Source organism: Zerene cesonia, chromosome 26 (genome assembly GCF_012273895.1).
Source record: "Zerene cesonia ecotype Mississippi chromosome 26, Zerene_cesonia_1.1, whole genome shotgun sequence".
NCBI lineage: Eukaryota > Metazoa > Arthropoda > Insecta > Lepidoptera > Pieridae > Zerene > Zerene cesonia.
Window position 1 is genome coordinate 192,835 of NC_052127.1, and position 14,451 is coordinate 207,285.

At 35.3% G+C, this 14,451-nt stretch overlaps 1 protein-coding gene and 1 long non-coding RNA gene across 2 annotated transcripts in view; one reads left to right on the forward strand and one right to left on the reverse strand.

Moving 5' to 3' along the window:
* The window catches only part of LOC119837030 (inactive dipeptidyl peptidase 10), a 154,659-nt gene that overhangs the window by 10,783 nt on the left and 129,425 nt on the right, over window positions 1–14,451 (forward strand). The window contains exon 2 of the mRNA XM_038362513.1: window positions 3,150–3,328. Within this exon, the coding sequence (XP_038218441.1) occupies window positions 3,266–3,328 (63 nt within the window). The 5' untranslated portion in view covers window positions 3,150–3,265. The remainder of the gene's footprint in view (window positions 1–3,149; window positions 3,329–14,451) is intronic.
* On the reverse strand, window positions 6,935–8,450 carry LOC119837031. Its single transcript, XR_005288132.1, has 3 exons — window positions 8,352–8,450; window positions 7,523–7,594; window positions 6,935–7,057 (listed from the first exon to the last, which is right to left on the reverse strand). It is a non-coding gene; the product is annotated as an uncharacterized LOC119837031 (long non-coding RNA).

Here is a 14,451-nt window from a genome sequence, read left to right on the forward strand (position 1 = left end):
AAAAAGGCACTCATAGGACTGCGTCTTGTACGAAACTAATGAGGGTTGGAATGAAACGTGTATGTTACATCTATTTTTAGGTTCAAAATGCAGGTTTGTGACGTGCATGATGTAAGAATGGAGCTTTTGATCTTTGACATAGGTTTGAGTCAACTTTCTCCTATTAAATCGAATTAATACAAAATTTATATGCCATAAGCATTTCTGGCAAGATGTAAATTTCGTATTATTTTCTTATGTAGTAATGTTATTTTATTATTTAACATGTTAGATGAAATATTACGTATGTTATCTATACTATAATAAAATAAAGTTGAAGAGTTTGTTTGTTTGAACACGCTAATATCCGGAACTTCTGGTCCGATGTGAAAAATTATTTCAGTGTTAGATAGACCGTTTATACACAGATGGTTATTGTTAAACTTCCTAATAGTTTTTGTTGAATTTAAATGAGATAACTTATATTAATTATAATGATTTAAATAAAGACTAAATCGCCATTGTCAGAATTAGATCACATTTTAATGGGACCCATCACCATCGGTTATCCAATTGAAAGTTGTAGTAACAAAAAATGCAGGCAAATTGTGCACCACCTTTTTTAAAGTCGGTTCAAAAGTTTACCCCCATAGGCCGCAACGAAGTAATAACATAAAGTACGTTATAGCCAAATTGCATTGCATTTCGAAGGCAAATCAAAAGCATTATAGCCAACCACACGGATGGTTTCCACGTCAAGACAGGCATTCCATTTGTATGTATAGAATTCGCATCTGATCTATACTACCTCTGTTCCACGGTCGCCTCGGAAGCTATTTTACCCAATTCAATTCAATTCAATTTATTTCATACATACATACATACATTTTTGACATTTTGAAATTTACAATTTATAGCAATTACAATTTAGTTTATATAAACGGTTTGTCTTACATATATATATTTTTTTTTTTAATTTTTATCCGTTAGTAGCTTTTGTCCTACGGCTTCGCACGCGTTAAATTCGAAGTAGTTTAATAGATTTTATAATACATATAAATTTTTCTCTTGAATCACTCTATCTATTAAAAAACCCTTCAAAATCAATTGTGTAGTTTTAAAGATCTAAACATACGTACATACAGACGTGGGAAGCGTCTTTGCTTTATACTATGCAGTGATGATGAAAAGCATAGTTGTTTTGTCTTGTTTTAACTAATCCCTACTAATTTTATTGCAAAAATAATTTTGTTTGTCCGTCTGTCTTTACTTCACGTCTCAACCACTGAATTGGATTAAATTTGCTACAAAGATAGTTTGAGACGCGTAGCTATATAAGTTTCTTAGCTTTTGGGCAATGTAGATGTCCTATTAATAAATAGTGCTTAGCTTTTCTTTATTTAATTGATTTAGCTTCAATATTAGCCGCAAATTCCATAAATAAAACAAAAAGCTTTTTTGAAAATTTGAGCAACCATACAAAAGCGTCACAGAAATCAGTTCATCCATTCCTATAACAAACAGACATACCTTTTTACTTTATAACTTTTGCCGATCGTCTTATAACGAAGCATGATGCTATCTTGTTGCTAAAGAAAATTCAAAACTGCATCAGAAGTTTAGAAATTGTTCAGGATAAATTTCCTTTGATAGTGGGTTTTATATAATCTCTGCTTTGAGCTTAAATGTTAAAATGAAATGTTAAAGGATATTATTTTAATATGTTCGGCCACTTGTATCCTATAAAATAAAGCATTTTGAGATATATAGTATATTGTTACATATATTTGTTTCATTTACCCGGCTGTGCCAAAGAAGGGTAATGATTTTCTAGTGGATGTATGTTTATTAACTTTGCGTATTGTGTAAGAAAATAGAAAATTGTCGAATAAATTGCTACAAAAAAAGTGATGTTGCCTGTTGAGACATCAAAAATTAGACGACATGTGACTATTGCCAACCTACACTTAGGCAGCTAGTAGATTAAGGTCTGAACCCTCACAGGAGGCCCGAGTCCCTGCAGAAGGAACATAATATATGGCCTGATGAAGACAACAAACAATAATTCCTTAAAAATGTTTCTTGGTCAAGTAGACAAGTAGGAAATAGATAATCCAATAAGGTTTGTATCATGACCTATTTAGAATCAGATAATCTGGTTTCAGTGTGAGCACTATCAAAATTATAAGTCACAAATTTCCATCCATCTTTTTGTAAGTCGGTTAAAATCTTTCACATGAAACGCCACATGCCACAGCTAGTCATTAGGAAGGCGCCAAACAGCTTTCGTGATTAATTTGATTCGTGAAGTGTTTTAATGGGTTTGTCTAAATTGTTACTGGAAATGCCTGCTTACTAAAGTAGCAATTAGAAAATAAACAATAGATAATATCGTAAACTTATAACGTACTAGCTGTTGGCCCCGGCTTCGCTCGTGGTACATATATGGCTTATGTTAGTCGGGGAAGTTGCAGCTTTCAAGGGTGAAATAATTTTTGAAATCGGTTCATTAGTTTTTGCGTGAAAACGTTGCAAACAAACAAAAATACAAAAGTTACACTTTATAATATTAGCGTAGATAATATATTTTGCTATACTTAAATTTACGAGTATTATTTTAACCACAAAAAGAGGGGTGTTATAACTATCGATGTCGGTGTGTGGTATGGTAACTCTCAAGCGGATTGACCGATTTTAATGCGATGTTTTCATTTGAACATCGTTTTCCTCACGGTGGTTCTCAGCTACGTTGGATGAAAATCTGCCAAAGATTCTGCCACAAAACTCGAATTAAATATTTTGTAAACATTGTATAGACCTATTCTATGTAGACTGTAAGTTTAATGTTACATGGATGAACTAGCTGCGCCCCGCGGTTTCACCCGCGTAAGTCCGTATCCCGTAGGAATATCGGGATAAAAAGTTGCCTATATGTTATTCCAGTTGTCCAGCTATCTACGTACCAAATTTCATTGCAATCGGTTCATTAGTTTTTGCGTGAAAGAGTAACAAACATCCATACATCCATACAAACTTTCACGTTTATAATATTAGTAGGATAAAAAATGTTGGAATTAAAAACCATCAAGTCTTCATATAAAAGTTCAATAAATTCAATACTAAACTATATTTTTCACATTATTTCATACTACTTCCTCATATTAACCAAGTGCTGTGAAAACTACCAGTGCCTGATCATACAGTCCATTTAACGTTAGTGTTATACAACTTTTATTATCATATAGTATTGTGTAAGTATGTGTGTCGCTTGCGTGTGTGCGTGAACATGAATACAGTACAGAGCACCGGTGGGGGGCATGGGCCGATCAAGAAGGACCATAAACATGAGGTGAGTGGGTCTATATTATCCATTTATATCTATCTGTCTATGTATGTGGGAGTCGAGTATGATTCGGCACGAATTGGCTGGCCCAATTTCGAACCGGGGAACTACCACAACCCCACAGAAACCGGTATTGTGTTTCGCACGGTGAGTGGGGGAGCCGGAGGCCCGTTTCGTTTTCTTCACCTTTCCCAGTCCATTCCTTTTCCCTTCGCCAACACCTTTCCGTATCTGTTCCCCATAAAAGCAGACAGCGAATTCTCCGAGGCACTACCTCTGCTCCGTTCGTGGGCGGTGGTGATCGCTTACCATCAGGCGAACCACCAACTCAGTTGCTCACTATGACATAAAAAAGTAAAAAATATGCAAATATTCATAAAATGCATTATTGAGTAGTTTCAATATAATCCATGATTATATAAAGTTTAATATTCTTCGGAAATATATATGTACTATCTGTACCCGGCGCGCGTTGCTCGCCAACAACTACAATAAATATAAGAAGCCACCTGGTGGCGAGTAGCACCAATGAGCATATTATGCAAACCTTTTCCATAGAAAAATAATCATATGTACCAATTTTCATAATAATCCGTCCAGTAGTTTTTGAGTTCATCGATGGCAAACAAACATTGATTATTATCTATGTGTATGGATTATTCTTAAAATCGCCCGAAAATGTGTGAAATAAATTGAATTAGGGCGTACTTCCTGGGCACTCTACACATTCTTCATATAGCAAATGACAGTATATATTATAGCTTGTATTTGATTAGTCTGTTTAGTTGACTTTAATCCACTGCATGAGCCGAGAGAGCGAAGCGAGCGTGCCGCTGCCGTGGCGTCCCGTGCCCGCCAAGGCCACAATCGTCTTTAGGACATTTCTCTTTCTAAAAGAAGCAAGATTAGTGTGAAAGTATACCAATGCCCTGCCAATTCAGGGTGCTTCTTGAAAATAATCTTCACGAATCTTTAAAAAATGAGTTTTAATTAATTTAATTCATCGGAACCTCTAGTTCTATATATTTCCTGACAAAGTTTTAATTTAAGTAGACATATACAATTCCTAAGAAATAGATACATTTCCCATTTAAAGCAATATTGCTATTATAAAAGTGCTTTAAAGACACACGATCAAATCCACGCTGTTTGCCAGTGTGACACCAGGGCCTCCTAAATCTAGAATTCATATCTAGTATTTAGCACACCTAACGTTAGGCAACCGCCATTAGCGAGTAACAAATGGGCCGCAGTGCGTACACAGTTCACACAAACGCGCATCATTCGTACCTGTCGGTATTTGAGCGATGTAGGCGATTATAGGGTACCTAGGTGTAAATGTGAACACTTAATTCTGTTTCAAGTTGAGATTTGGTTATATGTTCGATTAAGAAGTTTGAATTTGTGTTTGGTTTTGTGCTCATCGACACGACAATGTAAATAACCATCTTTATCAAGCTCTGAACGTAAAAACGACAAAGAATCCATTGTCCATGCATTGTGAAATATTGACATATTGAAGCGTCCGCCAGAACCAATTTATCATAAAACCGTCAAATTAGTCGTAAAAAATGATTTTATCCGATATACGCAATTCTTCTATTGAACCGGTGATATATGAGTTTCCCGCCATTGCGCTTGATTTATCATCTGCGACATTATCTCGGGTGCTGAATAATTGCTTTCAATTTTATACTGAAATATGCTGATGAAAGGGATGGGAGATATGGTTTGATGCGTGCGGGAAGGAGAAGCGGTATATTATCAGATTACAGAGCAGCAAACGGCAAGCTGGTTTAGCGAGTATCAATGTTTTATAATAAATGCTAGCTATTTAGCTATCCGCTCGTGCCTTCGTCCCCGTGTCTACTGGATATTCCCACGGGAATGAGATGTTTCACCGTTGTAAAAAGCAGCCTATGTCATCCCAACCTCCTTACTCGGAAAAATGCGACGTGATTGAAAGGCGAACAAACACACTTTCGCATTTCTAATATTATTATTGATAAGGTTAGATATAATTTGAAATCCTATCGTACTATACATAATACTGTAAATGCTAAAGTTTGTAAGAATATGTGTGTGTTTGTTACTCTTTCACGCAGAAACTACTGAACCGATTGCAATGAAATTTCGACAGCTGGAATAACATATAGGCAACTTTTTATCCCGATATTCCTACAGGCTACGGATTTACGCGGATGAAACCGCGAGGCGCAGCTAATATCTATACAGTTATCAACATATGCTTTGCATGTATTGAGCAGCTTTCTGCTTTATGTGGGAGTCGAGCACGCTTCGGCACGAATTGGGTCAGCTCGCACCAAGTACCACACCCCCACAGAAGACCGGCGTGAAATAATAGCATGTTACTGTTTCGTACAGTGAGTGGGGAGCCAGAGCCCCTTTTTTTCTCACGCTTCTCAGTCCATTCCTTCGTTCCAGATACCTTTACCCTTAATAAAAAGCGTACAGCGCATTCACACAGACACATTCTCTGTGAATTTTCATAAGCAGGAAGAATAAATCAAATCAAATCAAATAACTCTCATTACTAACTTCAGCTCACGGAATCTTATATGAACAACCGGTTATCATAACATAAAAAAAAACATAAATATTGCAGTTAAATGACTAGGTATTATGACTCGTGCGAGGCGAAGCGGTATACAAGGACAGACTGATGAATGTATTTGAAAAGGTGAAGCCCCGAGTAGATTTATTACATCTAATCAATTATATATTCAAGTATTCGTTGCAGTTCGTTTAAATTTACTTTCTCCTTGGTACAGTGGTTAACGAGTGAGCATAGAAGCGAGGGATCATGTTCGATTCCCGCTGGGGATGCACAAAAAATGTCCCGGTCTGACAGGACACAAAAATTCAAATTCAAATTTGATGTATTGCCGAACACAAATTACATATGGATCTTATATAATAAGTACAGCGTGCATCAGTTATGCTGATAAGCAATCAATACAAAATTATGTCAATTTCCAAGTTCGTTAAATATTTATACACAAATAAACTTATAATTTAACCCAATAACACCACATGTTCACAATTAACTGAATCAATATAATTAAAAATGTCGAAAAAAAGGATATTAAGGAAAATATCAATCATTTAATGTCACAATTACTGTTTATAAGCAAAAAACCCATCTGAATCGTAAAAACAATGGTTTAGTGACCAATTCTTAAATTCATAAATAAATATTGTTTAAACTCTTAGCGTCATTGGAAGTTTGTTATATATTTTTAGCAGGAAATTCTTCATCTTATAATTCTATTTCCTAATAATTTTGCAAAAATTACATAAAATATTCAATTTATTGAATTTTTCGTAAACTATATTAAGACAAAATCATTGAATTCTATTATAACTTGTAAATGGGAAAAATATGTTATGACGATGGAAAATTGCTTCTAGAAGAAGTCTCATTGAATAAGTAAATATTTAGATTTGAGTTTATTTATTACAATAACTTTCTGGAATACATAAATTTGTTATTCTGCAATCAAAGTCGCATTAATTTCACAACTTATGAATCAAGAACGGCTATATGGATTTTAATGATTTCCAAATAGTAGTTAATAAAAAAAAACACAATTATGTCAAAATACGTTTAATATATGATGAAAAAAGCTTGTGGTCGTCATAATTATCGAATCGGTCGATCTTTTTCCTTAACATGTGCCGTCTCTCTGGTACGTTGCGCCTGAGCATTTCATCCTGTAAAAAATAATATTTATATTGTGGGAGTCGAGCACGCTTCGGCACGAATTTGGTCAGCTCGCACCGGGGAAATACCACACCACCACAGAAAAGCGACGTGAAATAGTAGCATGCCAGTGTGTTTCGTACGGGGGGACTCACCGCCAACGCCGGACGACAAACCGCCGGCCGGAGGCCAATTTCCTTATCCTCACCCGTCCCAGAGCATTCCTTCTTTCTTGCTTTCAAACATGTCAATCACAGCTCTCAGACTATCTTCGTACCAAATTTCATCAAAATTGGTTCAGTACTTTAGGTTTGAAGAAGAGACATACTAACTATATATATACTATAGAGTAACTTTCACAATTATAATATAAAGCGCATAAGCGACAGATGTTTATAAAAGAGATGGCAATATCAATACGGCGTATGGGATTATGCTCAACAGATATTGATGCAGTTTCCACGCATGATACTCACTGGCACCGGTTTGAATAGGTCCTCCCATTGGTGCCACAGACAGGCTGGTACACCGCTGGGCATATGCAGCTCCTGGCGAGGTCCGCCGGCCAGGCGAAAAGAGACAAAAGCATCGTTATTACTGCAATATTAAAATATCAGACAATTAATTTTTTATAACAGTGGTGGCTCAGTGATGAGGACCTCGGACTTAAAGTCGACAAGTCGGGGTTCGAGACCAGGTGAGCGGGCAGGAAATAAATTGATTTTTCAATTTATCTGCGCATGTGTACTCAACAGATTTATTGTTGACTTAGGTAATAGGATACTTTTATCCCGATTAAATACTCGATTGGGATAAAACAGGAATCTTGATATCCGGGCGGAGCCAGGAGCAGCGTCGACTAGTGGAATAATAAACGCACAGACACAGTTTCCATAGTGAAGAAAGTTTTTAAAACTGTGTATATAAAAGACATTTAATCAATTAAAGACACTGCAGTACAAAAAACACGCAGACTTATAATATTTTAACTCTTTATTTATAGTTATACAAGCTTTTGCCCGCGGCTTCGTATGCATTAATTCGGAGTAGTTTAATAGGTATTGCTACATATATACACCTTCCTCTTGAATCACTCTATCTATTAAAAAAACCCATCAAAATCCGTTGCGCAGTTTCAAAGATTTATCATACATAGGGACATAGGGAGAGAGAAAGCGACTATGTTTTATACTATGTAGTGATTTATGAATGAATTACCACTGGTCGACCAGTACCTTATAGTAATTACCTAATTATCAACTTTATTATTAAATATCAACTTAATTATTTAATAAAAATACTCACAGATAAATATTTTCATGTTGACGTAGTGGTAGCGACAAGATACAAGTAAATACTGAGCTAATTGTAAACACAACTTCCTTATTTATTATACAGATATCATAAGAGAGCATATTGTTTATATAATAGATGCAACGGGTTATCCTGTTTGCTATATCGGTTTTTATTTGACCCATTGCTGGATTGACTGCATTGCTGGGTTATTGTTGTAAATTGTAAGCTCATTGTCATAAAAAATAACGTATAAATTAGTATATTTGTGTGTTTGATTTTACGCAGGTATTATTCAATTAGAAATTAAAAACTTTTAACGGATATTAAACGCGATTTATTGACCCCCGTGACCACGCCCGATGACCGTCTTCCCCCGTGACCACGCTCGCTGTAAAGTGTTCGAAACGTCGGGTTAATAATATATTGAATAAATCGCGTTTAAAATCCGTTAAAAATTTTTTAATATCTAAACGTATAAATTGTAAATATTTCCTTCTCCTCGCCCTTCCCAGTCCATTCCTTCTTTCCAGTCAATCCTTTCCTTATCCCTTATCCCTTAAAAGCGGGCAGCACATTCTCAGAGGTCTGAGCCTCTGCGAATGTTCATGGGCGGTGGAAGCGCTTACCATCACGCGACCCACCAGCTCCATTACCGACTATGACATAAAAAAAAATTGTGATAGTAATATAAATAAATGGCATTTTCTATCATCATTTTCAAATATGTAAATTGTAGTCATTCTAAATATAGCGGCAATTCTTTGCATATTACAAACATTATTCTATTAGACGATTTCCAAGAGCAGTATCGAATATAAACCAGTTACAAAATGACTCAACAACGCACAGACGATCTGCGGCGTGTCTACATAACGAAACAGGAAAGATTCGAGTTTTCCTTATCCTTAAACCAGTTAAAACCCACGCTTATGTTATTATTCTATATGTATGTTGTTATATAGATCATTGGAGAAAAAATATTATGTCGGTTTTCCTTTTAACACACATTCACACAGCTTGAACGTTAGTAGCTATTATATTAGATTAGATATATCCTACTGTAATATTATAAATGCGAAAGTTTGTGAGGGTGTGTGTGTTTGTTGCTCTTTCACGCAAAAACTACTGAACCAATTGAAATGAAATTTGGTACGTACACAACTAGACAACTGGAATAACATATAGGCAACTTGTTATCCCGATATTCTTACGAGATATGGACTTACGCGGGTGAAACCGCGGGGCGCAGCTAGTCTTATATATAAAAATCAATTGCTGTTCGTTAGTCTCGCTAAAACTCCAGAATGGCGCAGCCGATATTGATAATTTTGGTTTCGATGTATTCATAAGAGTAAAATATTACACGTATTTTCCGATACAGCTCGATGTCTGCAGTCATACCTAGATGTAACTAAACGCCAATGTTTCAACTAGTCCTTACTATTAAATAGATAAATAAAACACGCCGTGGTTTACTAACATCTTGGCTATGATACGAATTTCGCTAATCTTGTATTATGTACATCACTGCATAGTAAAAAACAAAGTCGCTTTCTCTGTCTTTATGTCCCTACGTATGCTTAAATCTTTAAAAATACGAATTTTGATGTTTTTTTAATAGAAAGAGTGATTCAAGAAAACGCTTTATATATAATATAATAAACTCTATTAAACTACACTGAATCATCGCGTGCGAAGCCGCGGGCAAAAGCTAGTTTCAAATAACACAATATTATACGTATGTACTACATATATTATACGTATGAGCTTATAAAACGTGTCATTTTAAAAGCCCTAACCGAAGCACCCTTAAAGTCATAATTATGACGCATCAGTTTCTCTCTTATCTTCGTTATCAACCACTTATAACTAGTAGTTCGAACTTCTAAGCTCTTAAGAAATGTCAAACGCACTGTGACGTAATCGCGATTTAATATTAGCTTATCACACGCGGTTTCACTTGCTTTGACTAAAGGAATCATTATTTTATGGCTTATCGAAGAGGCAATGTATATTGACATTTTTATGATTAGATGCGTAGATCTCCTCAATTGTTAATTTTATAAACCTACTTCGGAAACTTACTTGTTTACTTGTTTTCTATTTATGAACTTTTTTATTTTAACATTTATTTACAAACTCGCGTATTTTATTGAATTCCCGCTTATATGCACCACCATTATCTATACTACAATCAACTCAAAACTAAAACACCTATTCAAACTATCTCTATATAAATTTCATATAAATCATTTCAGTGTTTAAGACGTGAAAAAGAGACACACAGAGAGAGTCTCTCTCTATATCATATTCATATATATACATGTATAAACCGCATACAATTTAAGACGAAATTAATGTTATCATAAATATGAGCTTATTAAAATTTTCATTAAAAGCATGTGCAATTAAAGGCAACATCCACGCAGAGCATTCCCAACGGACATTTATGAATATAATAAATACAAGGCATTACCATACAGACTCCATGCAACTGCAATGCGGAAGTAACTTTGTTATGTTCGTAATTTGATAAAATTTTCATTCAAAGAAACTCTTTATTCCAATTTAAAACAGGTATAACACAAAATAACTACCATTTACAATGAAAATCAATCTCCTCTCATATCAATTATTATGTTAACAATTAATTTAATTTATCTCCTAAAGTCTGGCTGTCTGGAAGAAATCGTTATATAGCGACAAGACCGCCATTTGTTAATTTGTAATATTATTAAGTTTTTATTGTAATTTTGTATTGGAGTAATAAAAAACAAATAAAATAGAAAGATAAATGTAGAACAAGCTGAATGTGTCCAATTTAAACCAAATTTTGGACGTTAGCTCTCAAATAAACGAAAATTACTCAACACAATATTCTAGACCATAAATTATACTTCACGGGGATTTAATTAGGTCCCATTGAGCCAAATGGGACATTAATAATGCAGCGGTTTGAAACGCTGTTAGAAGATAACTGTATCTGATGTTATTCGGTTTAATTAAATACATGATATACTAAATATTCATAACGCAAATAAACATAGCATGTTCGCGACTTCGCCCGTGGTACATATGTACATACATATGGTACATACAGCTTATGTCTGTGAAAAGTGAAGTGAGTTAAGAAGAGAGTTGAAGTTGCAGCTTACAATGGTGAAAGAATTTTTGAAATCGGTCCAGTAGTTTTTGAGTGTATCCATTACAAACAAACAAAAATATAAATTCTTCGTCTTTATGATATTATTATTATTGTATTAGTCTAGTGTATTTTGGCTTATAACACACAGGAAAAAAATGTTTTTGGCAGAAAACAAAACTATCTTAATACTACAATACGGAGAGCTAGTAGCTTTCAAATATAAAAAGGATCATCAAAATCGATTCAACCAGTAGAAAGCTCTAATAAACAAAAAAATACAGTTGAATTGATAACCTGTTCCATTTTTGACATTGGTTGAAAACATAACAGATCATCAAGATATTATGTTTGTACTCTGTCACGCGAAAATTGCTGAAATATTTTTTATGAAGTTCTATGTTCGCAGAAAGATCATATACTGGTATAAAAAATGACCAAGTTACTAAGCGACGTTTCTACTTATTCAATATACAGACAATACAATGGACATATCTCTACTACATACCGTAAATGAAGAAAAACGTCCATATTATGTTTGTTATATTTTCACACCTTTTTTTTTTATAGTGGGGACATCTTGCATAGATACCCACGGCCCCCGGGGATGGAGCCGTGGGTTATGTCGGATTCTTACCGACCAAAACCCCACTGTGTTCCGTCTAGCCACTTGAGTGAAGGGGCCACGGGAGCTGGTTAAAATACGTCCGCGACCCCCTCGGCGGCTGCCTGTTGCCGGGCCAGGCGCATAATTAGAGCGGCAAAGTGGGATCACCGCTCTACACTCTTGTTATATTTTCACACCTAACCCAATAGATCAATTTTGATAAAACTAAAAAGAAAAAAGCATTAATTATCATTGCGTGCCCTTTTTGATACCATTTCATAATAAAGTAGAAGTAATATAAAGGTACACATCTTACAGACTTGCACTCGAAAGAATTTATTTTTCAATAATTGAATTTATTTTCCTTTAATTAATTTTGTATTTAATTAATTTTGTATGTGGTAGTCGAGCACGCTTCGGCACGAATTGGGCCAGCTCGCACCGGGGAAGTACTACACCCCCACAGAAGACCGGCGTGAAATAGCACTCTGCTGTGTTTCGTTCGGTGAGTGGGGGAGCCGGAGGCCCATATCCTTTTCCTTACCCCTCCCAGACCTTTCCTTTATTCCTATCGCCAATCCTTTCGTAATCCCTTCCCAAAAAGTCGACAATCCATCTGTAGAGGCGTAAGGTCTGCAATGGACTTTATGCCTGTCCAAATGTTCATGGGCGGTGGTAGCGCTTACCATCAGGCGTCCCACCAGCTCCATTGCCGACTGTAACATAAAAAAAAATGAATAAAAAATATTTAGTATATAATATAATCACTGTATTTTCTTTTTTCTAGGTAAGTCATATTGCTAATGATTCAGCGCAAACAAGAATATATTAAATACAGAAGATGAGGATAAAAAGGTACAGTGTCGAATGAAGAGATAGGTAAGTAATGAATGGCTTACCTTATTATAATTTCAGAACACAATAATTTCCTTCTCCGTCTACCCGACTTTCGGCATTGAATTCTCAAATCAAATTGAAATTGTTTCACTAATTATACTAAATTAACATATTACAAATATATGTTAATTATTGTTTTCATGAGCAATTTATATTTCTCTCCGTATAGTACGTCTGGAAGAAATCGCTATATAGCGATAAGACCGCCAATTCTTTAGATAGTACGTTTTTGTCGTCTTTTTTATATTTTTAAGAGCAATAAAGAAAGAATAAGTAAATAAATTATTAGAGACCAGGGGCGGGTATGTTTTGCTAAACCTACATATAAACATAATCTATACACTTTCACGCATTACATAAATTCAAACCGTGCGAAGTCGGGGCGGATTATTATCATTATAGCTTCAGATACACAACTCACACACAAATACAAAGCCGCCCATGAACATTTGGAGAGGCATAAGGTCCATTGCAGACCTTACTCCTCTACAAATGGATTGCCGACTTTAAATTGGGAAGGGATTAAGAAAGGTTTGGCGAAAGGAATAAAGGAAAGTACTGGGAGGGGTAAGGGAAAGAACATGGGCCTCCGGCTCCCCCACTCACCGAACGAAACATACCAAAATGCTATATCACACCGGTCTTCTTAAGTGGGGGTGTGGTACTTCCCCGGTGCGAGCTTGCCCAATTCGTGCCGAAGCGTGCTCACCCACTTACAGAAGTCCCTGCAGTGCAAACGTATATATAAATATCAATTATTATAAATGCCTCATGATATATGCAATCAACAACACCGTATTTAATCCCGCCGCAGTCTGGTAACGCCCCAACTTTGTTACCTGTCTCTTAACTCGGTTTTCTCAACTACAGAGGGCCCTTGTCCCTCACAATTGGGTTGAATGACCCTTCTAGTTATTTTGAGGATCCTCCTAGCTTAATTATGCTTGACAAACACTGTTTAAGAGGATATAGAGGATCCTTTTCAAGAGTACCAAGTCAGTTTGTACAATTTTAGACATAAGTGTATCGTTTACTTATCACTACATATTATAAAACAAAGTCGCTTTCTCTGTCCCTATGTCTCTATGTATGCTTAAATCTTTAACGCTACGCAATGGATGGGGTTTTAATAGATAGAGTTATGCAAGAGGAAGGTTTATATGTACAATAATGTCTATTGAACTACTTCGAATTAATAGCATATAAAATATAATAAAAAGTGTGCAAATAAGAGAAGGACCCAAACATTTATCTATTCAATTACGCATTGAACAGAGGCTTATGGAATAAATTAGTTTGAGTTTGAGTTGGAATGAAATGAAGAAAACATGGATATCGACTGTCAACAAACAGAATTTCTTCTAAATAAATTGTGAAGTAAAATTATGACAAATTGGTCCACATAAAATTTTGATAAATGATAAATAGGTTTTATTTAAAGATAAATAAGTAGTGATTGCAAT